The sequence below is a fragment of the Gavialis gangeticus genome, unplaced genomic scaffold (genome assembly GCF_001723915.1).
Source record: "Gavialis gangeticus isolate Ggan-Ray unplaced genomic scaffold, GavGan_comp1, whole genome shotgun sequence".
NCBI lineage: Eukaryota > Metazoa > Chordata > Crocodylia > Gavialidae > Gavialis > Gavialis gangeticus.
The window spans coordinates 46,566,197-46,582,666 of record NW_017729027.1 but is presented as its reverse complement, the minus strand read 5'-3'; the positions used below and the strand labels follow the sequence as shown (position 1 = coordinate 46,582,666).

General features: G+C 40.5%; 1 protein-coding gene across 2 annotated transcripts in view; it reads right to left on the bottom strand.

The window, feature by feature from the left end:
* The window catches only part of ERICH1 (glutamate rich 1), a 163,918-nt gene that overhangs the window by 103,536 nt on the left and 43,912 nt on the right, over positions 1 to 16,470 (bottom strand). For both annotated transcript variants that reach the window (XM_019520620.1, XM_019520621.1), the window contains exon 2: positions 13,902 to 14,072. In XM_019520620.1, coding sequence (XP_019376165.1) covers positions 13,902 to 14,072 — 171 coding nt within the window. The remainder of the gene's footprint in view (positions 1 to 13,901; positions 14,073 to 16,470) is intronic.

Here is a 16,470-nt window from a genome sequence, read left to right as displayed (position 1 = left end):
TCTGTACCAAAAAGTTCTTCCCATCCTGGGAATGGGACCAAAGGCAATTTAGCCTCTTCCTTGCTGCAAGCTGCCATCATCCCTGCCAGAATTGGACAGAAGCTATCAAACACAACTCCCAACCCACGGGAGTGGCAGGGGCTAAGAAGAATAGTTTTCCTTGCATGCCTGTCACTCTTGCTGGTGGCAGAAGGGCTCTCTTTGACAGCTGCTACTCCTGGTCTGGGTGGACCAGAGCAGATGACAGCTGACCATGGACACCGTGCCACCCTTCCCTGGCAGGGGAGAAGCCAAGCTGCCAGCAGTCACGCTCACTGATAGGCTCCCTTAGGGGCAGAGAGGTACAAAGGATCAGTCCTGCTACTGCCTCCTAGATGGAAAGCACACCTTGCAGCAACTTTGTAGCTCTCCAGCCAGGGGGCTAGGTATATATGCATGCCCCGCAGAGCTCTGTATTTGTAGTGATACAACATGCTGAGGTGTAAGTGTCCTTCTCTTGCTGTGGAAGCTGGTAGTATAATAATTACTTAATATGAAGAAACAAACAAACTAGCTAGGGCATTGTATCCATGTGTGTTCAAGTCATGCAATTCACACACCTTTCTGTGTACCATTCTCAATCCTTCAAGAGTAAGGCCCAATTTAAAATATTAATCTGGGAGGGCCAACTGTAGAATTGATAAAATAAATAATTTCCTTCAATAAAAACATTTTTTCAGACTTATAAACATACATTTAGAATGCTAATGGGCTACGTATTTATAAAAAAAAAAGCCACGGCAATTTGGAGGGAAGAAAAAAAAAACATACATTCAATTCAGTTTATCCTTAACACCCTAATATAGAACTCATCATAGAAGGCTATAAATAAAGGCTATATTGGCCTGTTTGAGGTGCACGAATAGGCTTTTTGGGGACAGTGAAGTCAATATAGATCCACCTGTTATACTGCAGGAGTCTACAGGAACATTTCTGGTATAATTTTCCAATTAAGCTATTACGTGGCTAAACCTTTCACCAAATAGCCCTAGATTGTAGACCTTATTGGCTGAATTTTCCTTCCAACAGCCTAATAGAACATCACTTTCATTCAATGTAATTTCATATACAGCAGCAACTTCAAATCCAAAAGGTCACATCTGTACTACAATTAGGTAATTACCTTCACTGATTATATCATTACTGAGATTCTCCTGTAACTGATCCAGGAAATACACAGATCTTTTTATCAAAGTAAGAGTACACACAAAGCTTCAGTTTCTGAACCAAATTTTCATCCCATACCATTTCTTGCTTTAGAGAATTCAAATATTCATTATAGTAATTAGTTCCAGCTTCAGGGTGATGTTAAATAGATATATCAAACACATGCACACACGCACACACACATGTGCGGATACCTGTACTTACTCAAATATAAGATGTCTGCCCAATAATCAGATTTTATATATGGAAAATTTATAAGCTTGTTATAAATTTACCAGGTATAGAATCAAAGCACTGGAAGACTGTTTTGACTCCCACCCCCACCCCCTTCCAATGCTACATCAGAAAAAACAGTGGCTGGCAGAGAGGGGAATCAGGTGCCCCCCTGCCCTCTGTCCCGCTTACTTCTCCCTGCAGACTTCCTACCCCCGACATCACCTGCATCTCATCCCCAGCTCCCCACAGTTTCTGCCCCTCATCCCACTCTCCCCAGTCTCTGCCCCTTCCCCACAAAGCCTCCTAGTCCCTACCCCTTCCCCCTTACTGCAAATGCTGCTCAGGCTGCTCCATCCTGGAGTACAACCCATGGAAGGCCAGCTGTTGCCTGGCCATGCAGCAGTGTTAGGGCTCTTGATTGGCTGGAAAGGGAAAGGAATTCAGGGGCAGAGTCAGAGTCACAGCCACTGTCTTCTCCCCCTTCTGCTTCATATGCGAATCTAAGATGAGGGGCTCCCGCACCCCATGCTGACTGCGGGAAAAGCCTCATTTTATATATAAGTAAATATGGCATTTGAAGAAAATCAATTTATTTGGAGCTAGATTCAGCACCAATTTTATCGCTGGGAATGACAGTACCTCAATATGAGGATGGCAGTCTTCCAGTAAATAAAGAATTTATCTGTGAGCCCAGTGGTGACTTGAAGAGGCCAATGGCAAAATCTGCATCTTGGACTGTAGATGTGGCAAATAGTTCCAAGAGGAAGGAGCAGATTCTGGTGATGTCAAATAACAGCTCTTTGCCTTTGTTCCTCTCATCTATCTGCCCACATAGAGAGGTAGATAGGTCTCTTTTTCTCTTTTCGTTCTCTTTTTTCTCTACTTTTTTTCTTCTTTCTCTCTTCCCTTTTTTCTCTCCTTTTCTGTTTCTCTTTTCTCTCCCCTTTTTTCTCTTTCTCTTCGTCTCCCTTTTTTCTCTTTTCTTTCTTTTTTCTTTCTTTACCTCTTTCTCTTTTTCTCTCTCTCTCCTTTTTCTCTTATTTCTCTCTTTCTCTCTCTCATCCCAACAAAAAAGAATATGTAAGAACAAAGGTAGTATATGAAGTTTTATTTACCAGGTTTAGAATTTTTAGTAAACCTGGTATTCACTGTAAAAAACCCCCAACATTTATGTTTAACTATATTAATATGCACGTACCCCTGCTCCAGTTTTGTTGTTTTGTTTTTGTGGCATGCTGGCACTCCGGCACCTTACAAAGTAGACATTGTGGTTTTTTGGGCACTCTGGCCAAAAATGTTGCCCATCCCTGCTTTAGATTTTACCCTGGAAGCAGGAAATGCAAGGTTAAGTCCCTCCTCACCCTCTGGGGGTATACTGCCAGGAGAATGGCTCCCCAACAAGACTAGACACTAGACTCAATGGGACTACTCCCTTCCCCCCCCCGTTGAAGCTGAACTACTGTTCAGAAAAAAATGCAAGACTCCTTGGGCAAGAAATAGGGCACCCATGGAGAGGTAGGGGGAGCCTTAGATTATGGTGCTTGCTTTCAAGACTGTTAGATGTAAAAAGTAACAGTAACAGTTAGCAGATCTGCTAACAGTAACAGTTAGCAGATAAAAATACGTGAGCACTCAAGATCAAAATACCAAATCACAGGTCACTTTTTCTCCCCTCAGAATTATCTGACATCTCAGAGACCTTATTGACTTGAACCCTAAATCATCTACCTTCCAAAAGCCTGATCAGTAATCTTAGCTGTTCTGGAACCAGATGCTCAACAGAGAACCGTGTCAAAGTGCATGGGGAGAGGAGACAGCCCTGAGCAGCAGGCACACATAGGTATGCATGCGCCATGAGAGCTCTTTGCTTCATTCCTTATCTTTCTTAGAATTGTAACTGGAAGTCAGAACCACCAGACAGCAAAAGAAAACCTCTTCCTCTTAAAAAAAATTCTGATTCCAGAATGTTTGTTGTGGGTTTAAGCTACTAGTTGTTCAAGCCCACAGTTTCTTTTACATTAGGGAACCACAAAAAAGAAATAAAAAGCATGACACATAGCATATACTGAGGCAGTGGTTGTACTAAACAGGTGGAATTTGAAGATGATGGAATCTACAGGAAACCCTTAGGAACAATGGAAGCCAGTGAGGGGCAATGAAAATATGCAAGATATAATGTATGTAGATAGAAATACAGGATGCATATCCTGTAGTTCTACAGCAGACTGGAAGTCCTCTTTACCAGTTACAGTCAAGATTGATTTTAAAAGTCACTAAAATTATTTCCCTCATACAAAAGGATAGTAATTCCCACACTGAATCCATCTGAATGTGAATCTGAATGGAAATTTGGATAATTTCTAATCCCAGTCTCTCTTGCTAACAACTGGAATAAGAACTAACTGCATTATTCTATGGTGAATTCTTTAAAATGCATCCATACCATTTTCAAAATTGCCTGGAACGTGTGAAAGGTACAGGAAGGTTATTAGTTTTAGCTATATAATAAGCTTCCTGCTTTCCATGGTGAAGATATGAAGCTCTTGTGACTATAATCAGAAGAGACTTGCCAATAGTTAGAGGACTCCCTGGGATTCTCTCTCTGTTAGATTTTTTCTGATTGATTCAGTCATGGGTCACCAAAAATATAGACTGGTTGGTCTACACCTGTGAAAAAAGGATGCAAAACACTCAACAACAACAAAAAATACTGGAACCAAATATTCGTCCCTGGCTTAAAGCCACCGCAGTTAATGGAGACACACTGAGAATAAACTGAACTAGATATACCCGCTTCCTTCAGCTGAAACAAGTCCATTTTACCAAGTTGTTTTTACATATGTATTATTTTCTGTTTCCCTTCTTAAGATAATTAGTTTTCCCACAGCTGGCTACATTCAGGTTTAGAACTTGTTTATACTTACTGCTAATGTTAGTATTTTCTACTCCAATTAGGCAACTGTTATATACTATTAGATGAACTATTTATTAAATTGCTTTTGGTTGTTGTCACAGAAGCAACTATCTCCCCCTGCGATAGCTAAACTATTTGAAATTAATATGTAAATATGTAAAGAAAAGAAGTTTGGGGGGTGGTAGAAAATGGACAGAGAAGGGTCATTCAACAGCAAAGTACATTTTAATGCAAGGTACTGGAGTCCTGGTCTTATGGCTTCAGACTGTTCCCAAAACTGGCAGGGACTGCATACATATAGCCCACTACTACTAAAAGAATTAAAGACCTACTAAAAGAATTATAAATATTGGATCCCCTATGCAGAAGATCTATCAGTTTAGCACTTGGAATAGCAACTCTTTTGACATGGCTGTCTAACACTGAGTAAATATTACCTATATTCTGCTCACATATGGTTATTTATCCCACTTATACTATAATGAGGCACCAAGGCATTTTTAGGCCATTGACTGTAGAACATCAAAACATGTGACAGTCTACTTTGTTAAATAATAATTATAATCTCTATTGCTCTTTAGTTTGCTCATACTAGACAGCCTTTCAGAGTAATTAACAGCTAAAGTGAAACTGAATTGTTTAATCAGCCTCCAAAGCTGTTTATTGCACAGTGTACTGCTAGAAATTATTTCCTTGAGCATATGTACTACAGCAATTCTATCAGATCAGCAAGAAAAATATTACCACATTTTGTTTTCCTAGATACTTTTGTCCTTTGATATTAAATACTTGGAATAGTTCTGTTATAGAAGAGATAGGATTAGGTTAACAGGTATACAGGTCATGTACTGATGCTGAAGTTGAAAAAGGTTTTTTTTAAAGCACTCACATATTTACGTGGCATAATGTTATATAATTCAAAATGAAGGAACAGAAGATAGGGAATAAACATTATTTAGTTGCACTAAACAAAGACACCGTGCTTTACTATCTGTCTATGTATTTTTTATATTCCAGAACACCGGGTTTTGGTGAGGGACCTACTTATATCTAGGGACCTACTTAACTTGTGGCAAGAGAAAGTCATTTTCATGGGCTGCTTGAAGCAATAAGGGCTAATTTTATGAGCATTTCTTGGCAACCCCATCCCTTGCCACAGATTGACAGAGAGACCCCACCATCACCAGACAGTAAATCTCAAACACAGGAGAGTGGCTAAAGGGATTGCTTCATTGCCTAAGTATCATGATAAGGACTGGGAGATTCTAAAACAGCATATTATATGAATAATACGTTCAGTTTTTTGGGGGCGTTGATTTCATGGGAAATCACAGCCAACAGAATATTACTCAGTGATCACAGATACCATCGGGTTTTGTGGTTTCTGCAAAAACCACAAAACCACAAATCAAGTAGGTCCTTAGTTATATCATGTCATATGCAATTTCTGTATCCAACTTTGAAGTATTTTAATTTAAGCTTATATCCAATAGTTTAGTTTAGTTTCTCTTCCTCATTGCCAAATAGATTTATAAAGCAAAACAAAAAAGGTCAACACAATGAAAAAATGCAAGTGAATTGGCTCTGCAGTACCTCAGACTTCAGAATAGTGCTAGTCATTTCAATCGTCTTCAATTCACAAAAGCCGAAGTGGAAAAATAGGCTTTGCAGAGCAGAGAATACCCAAAGATTTAAAATCTCATTTTAAGTAATTATGTTTTATCTGCTTCTTCAGTAAAAAGCTGATGTTAAGAGGTGCACAGCATCCAATCAACAAACTTGAAGTCATTCAAAATAAAGGTTAAAATAGATCGAGGGTAAGGAGGTGGACAATATAGGCAAAAAGAAAATCCACATTTGAAGTCAGACACAAGCAACTTAACCTTATCATTTGTTTAGTTATTTACACAACCTACACACTATTTTAGTCAAATTTCAGGAAAAGATACTAAGAATACATAAGATGTCACCTATAATATTGGAACTCTAGGAAGGTTTATTAAATATAATGGGTGCTAGATTTATAGATCTCAACAGAAACATATTCCCTAATACTTATTCTTGCTGAGGGTAGGTTTGGTCTCAAAATAAAAAGTCATAAACTGATATTAGTTACCACCAGCCACAAGGTACAAAGTTTAGACAAGGTCAAATAGTATTATTAAGGCTCAAATAGGCTAGGGACAGACATTCAAAAAGACTGAGCCTGAACTGATTCAATCTTTGCAGGTTAATCTGGCTTGGTTGAATTAGGTTGTGACTGCACAGACATCCCAGAAATGCAGGCACATGCAGACTAGAAGCCAGGGGGCATTAGAGCAGCCCTCCCTTCCATTCCACAGTGATGAGCTAAAGAGGCATGGCCAGGTCCAAGCAGGATGCTCTGATTAGGGAGGAGTTTCCCCCCCCTCCCTCTTTCTGACCAGCCCAGCAGAGAATTGTTAACACAGTGTTTATCACCCCATTAAGAAAACAATACAGAGACTGTCGAGACACCACAGGATATGGACGCGAGGCCCGGTGTCCTGAGGACATCCACTTTCTTGCTGGTGTCGGGGTGGGGTTCAGTTGGTGAAATTGGGTTGGGCTTCTGTCCTGTTATCTTGCCTGCCACGTCTTTGATGATTTTAATTAAGTCTGGGAGGGTGATGATTACCCTGACCCAAAGCTGGCTGACACTTGTCCTTACGGGTGGTGCAAGCAGATGCACAAAAAAAAATGAAGGGGCCGAAGAATAACAAAAAACACCTCTGAAACCTTGCAGTGGCTCCTCGGTCTCTTTCCTGGTTCCCTTTCTGGGTCTCTCGATCACAACTCCAGCAGCTGAGTGGTTTTTTTCTCTTTTTTCTGTGCCCTCCATCAATTACTGTCCTGACAGCTTAATCGTGTACCAGCTACAATCAATTAGTGAAGAGCCAGGGTTTCCGCTTTCGATCTCCCCTCTCTCCTTCCTTTTTTTTCTGAGCTCCTCTGAGCTCTGAAGACCTGATGGGTCTTTTGCCCCATTCCCAGGGACTTCAGTCTTGGGCAGCAGGTGGCTGGCTCTCCCCATTGCCTTGTCTCTCTCTCTCTCTACATCTTTCTTCTCACCACTGCCTGCCGCCGGAAATAGCACCCGGCCGCATAATTGCACCAATTTGGTGCACCCGGAGATGCAATAAAGCTCCATAGGAACAGATTGGGAGATCCCTATGAAGTACAGTTAGGCTGTGATGGCCAGAGGGAACTTCTCGTTCAGGGCTCTCCATAACGTGGGTACACCTGACCTTCCCACAAGGACATTACCAGCTACCTGTTGATTCTGCCTTTGTCCAGTCTGCCACAGCACAGACCATAGGCAGCATGTGGTCTGTTAGCTAATGCTGAGAGGTGTCTGTGTAAGGCTGAGGGGATGGTGAAGGGAGAGGGGTAGCAGGGGGAAGCCAGACTGATGCCTGCATCTCTGCCGAACTCCAGCCCGGGAGCAGAGGGGAGGGGCCAGCCTTGCTGTGGAGCAGAGAGTCCTGCCCAGCCCAGAGAGCATGCTGGGAGAGTCTGATTTAACTTAAACCAGCAAGAGGTCTGGGACAGACATTGCATAAACTGGTTTGATCCAAATCAGTTAAGTTTGATGCTACATTCAACCAGGTTTTTCTCAAACCAGTTTCAGCCATTTTCAAACTGGTTGATGTATACTGAACATCTATTCTCTTACAGGCTTAAACCAGTTTCTGATCACTTAAACCGGTTTATGTAAAGTTTGTCCCTGGCCATAAAGACAAGTTCTCAATCCAATCTGCATCCCTAGGCATTTCTTTGAGGTGGTGTGGATTTTAAACATGTATTCCTTAATATGGGATTTGGAAACGTTCCTGGGAACTGAATAGAGCACAATATCGTATTTACATAAGGAAGACTAATAGCAACAGCTTTCAGTTTTTCAGTCATTCTAGCCATAAACAAATATAGAACAATTTTTGCAGTTAGAAACTCATGACAGTAATATTTCTAATCCTTTAAGTAGGGACAAGAGCACCTTCAAAATCAAACATGATATCAAAACCAGTTTCCTGGGTAGAAAAACAAAAGGCATGGAAGAAATAAAATCCCCTGCTAAGATCTTAGGCTGTCACTGCAGAGGAATATTTCCCTGGGGAAAAAAAACCTAAAAAATTACAGACCTTTAACCAGAAGAGCAGGACTCTTCAGTGAAGAGGTGGTTACTCATGTATAATCTTCCAGGGCAAATATATATAGGGCTCTCCCCTCCCGCGTCACCTTAGCACAGGCAGCATGAGGAGGCAGGGATAGGATTGGTCAAGTTCCTCTGGAAGGCAGAGTCAGACAGACAAACTTATCTGTAATCAAATTAAGCAGAATCAGAAGCAGAGGAGCATGCTGTATTCTAGCAGCAAAAGAATACACCTGACTTTTGGTCACAGAACTATTGGGCAGAACTCTTCTGTTTTATTTTGAAAAATAGAACAGCCTAGGTTAACTTGGTTAGTATTACATGAAGTAGAGCAGGACATGAGTTCTCCTCCTTTATCCCTAACAAAACTATTTTCCTGCCTTAAAAGGGAATATTGATTAAAATTAATCTAGGAATGGTATTTGTTATACCACTTCAAATCACTAACCGCAAAGGACATTTATGTTTCTGCCTGGAATCCCCTTTTCCAATTATTTTGACTATATAGAGATTTAGCCCCATCATTTAGGTAACAAACTTTGTTCACCTTCTTACACTTTACCTATTGTTAATCAAATCTATTGATGTCTTACTTTCAAAATTCAGTGAAAACAAATTTTAATTACAGCCTATTTAAAAGCCTACAAATATGAAAGGTGATTTTTTTTTAACAGTTAAGCAGGTGTTGGATGAGTTTTTATAACTAAGCAATCTTTGTAAACGAGCTCCTATTTTTGCATCTTCCCAAAAGTAGACCTCCTACTGTGGAAGTGTGTTTTGTTTATTTTTACAGTGAGCATAAGACAAAAGCCAAAAAGTGTTGTTTTACTCTACATTACATCCTGATCAACCCAGTAACTGCCCATTTTAGGACCCATATGCTGTTAATAATGCCTGCACTAACAGAAGAATGTCTGCATTTAGAAAATTCTCCACTCAGACAAATTTGTTCAGAGGCCTAAGGAAAAGCTCTTCTAAAAATATCACCTACCAACAGAATGTGTGTTATCTATAACCATGCATAAAAACTGAAGTGCACAAATAAAGCAGAAATCCATGTAAAATGACTTGTCCTTTTACAAGAGTATAATGTTGTGATTTTAGAGCTTTCAATAACAACCTGGAGGAAGCAAAAGACTTGAAGCTGGAACTCCTCAGTTCTAATCCTACCTATGTCAACTGGGAAACTTCACTTCTTATGTGCCTCATTTTTCACCAAAAAGCAGCAGAAAGCATAGGGTTCTTTTAAAGATCCAACAGTTAATATCTGTAAAACAACCGACAGAGACAAAGCACTTTAATCAGAGCTAAATACAGTCAACTCCACTTCCACACCTGCTTAACTGAACAACAAAGAAAAGGTACTTTGCCTACTGCTTACATTATAACAAATATCAATTATTTGTATGTCAGTTGAGTACATAAAATGTTTGCGTGCAAAGCTTTTTTCAGTCCCACTCTCTACTTTATAATTGCACTCCAGTTGACTGAATAATAATTTGTGCATAATAACAATAAATGATGGAAGAGAAGCAAATGTCAAAGGGCTGCTATTAGAGGCCTCAAAATGATGGGAAGTAATCAGTTTAAGGGATGCCAGCAGTACTGCACTCACAATTAAAATGTTATTTTCTCAAAGTAAGAAACATTCATTTAGTTCAGATACATGCATATTTCAGTCTTAAAGCTACACACTTACTACACCATAGTCTGTTTATAACTAAGTCCAGCAGGTACAGGTCTAGTCAAAATAGAGATCTGGGTGAAAGGAGGACTCATATTGGTAATCTTTTCAGCACCATTCTGCTCTTCCTCCAGACCACAAGGGAGCCCCTAATAAGGGCTGAGACAAGGAACACTTATAGATGGGAAGAGACTGTAAGATCGGTACATGTCAACTATTATGGACTGTTCGGAATTTATTTTTGGACTAATCAGTCCCAGACAGTATAACCTTTCCCAGACACCGTTAATGCTGCCAAGGACTTCAGAGTGTGTACCTGCTGAGGGTAGAAGGGAGGTGGTGGTGGTGGTGGTGGTGGAAAGACCCAGGAGTAAGAGAAAAAGACAATCTTAGCGAGTAAATTTTTACTGTAATTTCTCTACCCAAGTTTCCAGTAAGAGGTTCTGAAAGGATCATTGTAGCAAACTAGTAATGTTACGCTCAACACTTGCTAAAAGAAGGAGTCAGAACAGGGTTTGGGAGAATCCAGGGACCAGTCGTGTTAGCTGAGTTGTTCTCTGAATATTATTACACCATGCCACAAAAAAAATAGCAGTGATGTGTACACTGGGTAGATGTAAATCTGTAATAAGTATAGGTTCTGAACATTCGAATGCTTAACTGTGTGACTATTCAATAGAACAATTAATGTACAGATATTTACAGGTCGAGACTTTAAAGAATTTTTCATTTATGAAAATTATTCCATTTGTAATTGAAGTATGTGTACATTTCATGATAAGAAACAGTTGCAACAGAATGCTGAGGTCTTGTTACATGAGCTTAATCTAATTTAGAGGCAGAAAGTTAAAGTTTGACCATAAATCAGAAGCAGACAGACACTGTTCTTCTGTATTTTATTACTCAAATTATTTATAAGATGTATGGACTTTAAAAATCAAAGTACTCTTTAAAATACTATTTCTATTTATTAAACTATCAAACTCACATGGACTGGAGTACTCAGCATCTCACAAAATAGATTGAAAAATGTAAGTACCTTGTAATTAGGAAGTTGTTCATAACTATTCAAAACCCTAATCCTTAGGGTTGTAATGAATGCATTACAAATACAACACTTGCACATTATTCATAATTGTATACAGCCTTACACTGATAATGTATTTTAAAGATGTGGTGCTTTAAAGCCACAGCATGCAAGTAACTGTTCATGTAATTTTTTCTCATTAAGCTCACTAGGACTGCAAGTCATGAGTAAAAATTACTTATATTTTAAGACATTGAAAGAGCCCTGGCTTATCCATGAAGCTTATCATCAAAACCCTCTTTGGGGCAGGAAAGGTCCTTTCATTGCCCATTTGTACAATCCCTAGTCAGGAATCTGCAGTGCTGAATTCCAGTAATATTTGAATGCCCAACACAGTAAACAAAAAATTCCCAAACATACCAGAGATGAGCTCCATGTTTGGATGCATCAGAAAGAAAAAGCTTCAGTGCTTAATTCCAGAACCATGGTTGGGTTCAATCTATATTATTTCACATGAAAAACAGTTTGGGTTGTAGGGGACGTGTCCAGACGAGTGCACATGTGCAGCATGAGGCACTGCAGACCTACCTGTGGTGCTGCACACCACATACGCCACACATGCAGGTGTTCCCCATGCTGCCACTTTGGAGCAAGGGTTTTTTTATGACCCTGGGAGATCCCAGGGTAAAAAAACCGTGCATTAAGGATGGGGGTGCACATGGCGGAAGGGTATGCTGCCAGAAATTGGAGACTGGCTGGCTAGAGACACACTCTGGCCGCCGCCAGGCTCCCTGCTGCCGCATCACTGCCACTGAAGCCCCAGAAAGCCCCCAGACCTCCAGGTAAGATTGCTGGAGTCAGCCCAGGTGCTGGCCCCAGCCTCCGCTACTCCACCTGGGCAACATGCCACACACCAGAGTACATGGAAATTCCCTGGGGACAAGAGGCAGTGGCACAACTATATGCTCCTGCTGTTTGTCACCAGGGACATGCACATGCACATGCACGCTTGTATGGATGCACCCTAGAAGTTTGAGTAAGAAATTCTGGTTTAGTCTTAAAGTCTAATCCAACTATGACAGAGTCAGTGGAAAAATCTCCACTGATTTCTAGTTCCTACTGACTGAGAGCTTTTCTAACAATTAAGGGAATTTAATCAGTCCTACATAAAAGCAGTGACCAACTGTACTGCAAAGACAAATGGTGTTAGCCTGAAGTCAGACAGAAGGCAGGGCAGGGTTATATTTTAGAGACCAACTTGTTCAGGGATAAGCTTTCATAAGTGACAGTCTAACTCTGTCAGATACTACAAAATGTTTCATACAGGAACAGGTTTTTTCATGTTTCATAGCATCTGAAGAAGTAAGCTGTTATTTATGAATGCTTATGCCTCTCTGAACAAGATGGGTACCACCCTGCCCAGCTGTATAACAGCTGAAGGCTGAAGAGTGATTTCTGTTTGAAGAATGATTCGAAGTACTTTAAAATCCACATGCTCAGATTGTCTTCCCATTTCCTTCATCCTACAGATGTGCACAATACTGTTAAGGGTCCAGTTTGGGTCAATATTTGAACAAGTATTCCCAAAATAGACCCTCCCGCCAAATAAAGCATTTCATAGAAGTCAATGGGCTAACATTTTGCAAGCAGCTCAAGCTCCAATTTTGGTTCTATCATCTTCTATCTGATACAAGTTGTAACATTTTTAGTTAGTGCTTGATCCACTATTTCTCAGAGAAAGCAATATTTTAAAAAATTAGAGGAGGAGTTTGGCAAGTGCTCTTCTGGACAGTCAAAGGAACTGAAGACAGATGGAGAAGCCTCAGCAAGATTTGTAGTTTTCCTAGTATTGTGAGTTAACTTTCACATTAGTCTGCCCAGGAGTAATTTAATTTGAACAACACAGGGTGCATCTGCAGATGCAATTACCACGCTTGAATTTTCTGCGCAGAAAACTTAGGTGTATTAGGGCATGTGTCTAGGTGTGCACCCACATCGAAAGCAAACTGAGCCTGACAGGAACAACCTAAGCCCAGGGTTGCTCCTGCCATGTTCTGCCCCACTGCAGCAGCCAGGAGGAGCTCCAGGCTCCTCTGGGTGCCAGCCCTGGGCTGGCAGGGGACTCTGGGGAGAGTTCTGGGCTGGCAGGCAGCACGGGGATCAGGTCTGGGCTCCAAGGGGTGGGGGAAGGGAAGGAGCTGTCCCTGCTCTCTGGTCAGCTTCCTCCCAGCTGTGCAGAGATTGGAGCAGAGACAGGAGATGCCCCTGGAGCCAGGATGAGTGGCCCGCCCCCCTGAGGCTTGAGGCTTAGCCAGGCAGCAGCTGTGGCCCCCCCTGTCTGGGCTGACCCAGTCAGCATCTATACATGTGCTTTGGTGCATTAGTTTAAAACGTCATTTTCTACCATCTGTTTCTGTATTTGTGGGTACTAGCAAATGACACTTTCAGTTAATCTACTGCGCAGTAATTGCTGTGCACATGTAGCTGGCAATGCTTTACTGTACATTAGATTAGTCTAATGCGCAGTAAAACATCTCATGTAGATGTGCCCACAGTATATAGAGTGTAGCATTTCAAACTCTGAGCAAGATAATTATATTTGAAAACACCACGACTAATTTTTGTTGTAATCCTTTTTAAAGAAAAAAAGAAGCACATGTTCTAACCATGCAGATTGTATTACCTGGTGTATTGGCATGCTCTGATGATGACTGGATACTCTTAGAATCCCTCTGTCCTGTGTCGGAGGCTGGATTCCTTAGAGCTGTCTTTTGTTCCTCACTTGGAACACGGCTATGGGAAGAAGTGGAGGGAACAGCAGGAAAGAGCTTCTTCAGTACTTTCGCTATGAAGACTGTGGAATAATAAAGACAGTTTAAACAGGTAAACTACTTAAGTCTCTATTTTTATACTTCCTTTTCACCCTCTGATTAATAAGGGGCACTTCTCTTTCATCCCACTAACACCGCAAGTCACCATTTTTCAGGGACAGCTAACATGGGCAATCAAGTTGAAATAGATGTACTGGGAAACAACTTGACTCAAGAGAGTAGGTATAACACTTGTCATCAGCAACAGGGTTTGAACCCAGAACAGAGAGAATGAAAAACCACATGCACACACACTCTGCTTGAGTGAAAGTTATTTGGCAGTAGAGGAAGCAGCTGTCGTGTCCTGCTTATATTATGACACAAGGCATTTTTACAAGCATCCTACACCAGATTTTTATGACTGCTTAAAATTCAGGTTTCTTATCTGGCACAGAGACATTTCCATTGAGCCACTGATTAAAATCAATAAACTACAAACATTTAATCATTTTAAAGTAACATGGACAGTGCCAACAGCATATGCCAACTTAATACTATAAAAGAGACAGTATTCTCACATGACTCTTCATTTCCTACCATCCCATACCTGCAAGCTGATATCATCATGGTTACTTTTGTACCACACATACCTTTTCCCAAAAAATTATCCATCCAAAATTGGGATGCATGGGTTGGATGTGGAAGCTGATTTACACTCTAGAACACATACATGGGGACACTAATGGCTGCAGGGGGCTGTGCTGTCCTGCCTTGCCTTCCCAGGCACATGGAGAAAGAGTAGAGTCTGCTGCTCAGGTCACTTGCTCTCTCCTTGCAAACTTCCAGTTAATATCTGCTGCTAATTCAGGAGTGGCTGTGACAAGGGTAAAGCTGCAGAGTTTGCAAGGAGGGTGAGCGATGCATGCACCCAGAAGCATTCAACTATAGTTGGCCCATGTTGTGGCAAGGAAGACTGAAAAATATTTTCTCCATTCTGCCTTTCCAAAACAAGGTGTGCAACTTATTTGGTAAGATTTGTTGTATGTGGGAAAATATGGTGGTTACTGACATGGTAGGATTACCAATTTTAAAACGTTACATACAAATATATGAACTAGAGCCAAGATTGTCATCTTCCTCATGTGATGCCTGGGTATTCTGTCCACTTTAAGATAAATTTTGTTTTTAACACAGGATGTTGTTATCTGTTTAAGAACCTCTCAGATTCTGCTGTTCTACATAGTCAAACATAGACATTACAAAGCAAAAGGGGAAGAGATTTGGGGAAAAAGATCTAATCTTTAGATTTGACAAGAAAGGACATGTATACTGTGTATGGTAGCCTGCTGTGGATTCTTACAAAAATAACATTGCTACAGAAAGGTCAGTCAAGTGTAACTAAACGTAAGGAAGTTTCCATTATAAAACAGTTTCCTAATACTACAACCTCCAAGCTTGACAGGTATGGCTGGAAACGGCTTTGAAATTTGTGAAAATACTTGCTCCTTTAATACCATTTATAAAACTTTTTAAAAAGCCTTTACACTGAATCACTCGTGACAACTATTTTCTTGAAGAAGCAGGTCTGCATATGGTGAAAGTGGAGGCCCTTAAGTCAATGAGTTATTTTAAAAGCAAAATTCTGAAAATGGTGAACATGGAAACATTTGGGTATATGTGACAGGTTGCGGTGCCTTGTTCAGGTGTAGGGATTTCCTCCATTCTATGATGTATTCATGACTAGAACAAGCCAAGTATTTAAAATTGTTTAACCTTCAATATTAAGGCTTTTCAGTGGGGGTTTTCATAAAATCATAAAGAAGTAGGGCTGGAAGGGACTTCAGAGGTTATCTAGTCCAACTCCATGCCTGCACTGAGGCAACATCATCCCTATCCAAACAAATCCTATACAATCCATAATCTGATCTCCACATAACACCATCATCAAACTTGGCACAACAAAAGTTAAACATGCACACATCAAGAGATGGAAGTAAGCCTTAGAATTGCTACTTCATGCTGGGTGCTTTTAAAGAGAAATTTAGAAACACATAAACCTCAAAAAGGATCCAAGCCAAATACAATAAAAAGATGCTGATGGATAATTCATCTAGGTAGAAGGAAGTACAGATCACTGTATACTACATAAATATATCCAGAATTTCTTCATGGCAGGAAAGCAAAAGACAAGGTTCTGCCAACAAATACAGTATTTCTCACCACTCTCAAGTTCACCAACTTCTTGTGTTTACAAGTACTAATGATATTAGCTGTAAGCAGAGTGCTGACAAAGAATGGGAAAGGAACTGATCAGCAAGAAAAGCCATGTCGTGAAGGTCATAAAATAGAAGAATAAATTAAGCATAGCTCAGGCACTAAAACAAATCCTTTGCCTCAGTTTGCAGTAAGGATGATGATGGTGGGCATACAGCACAAGACAAT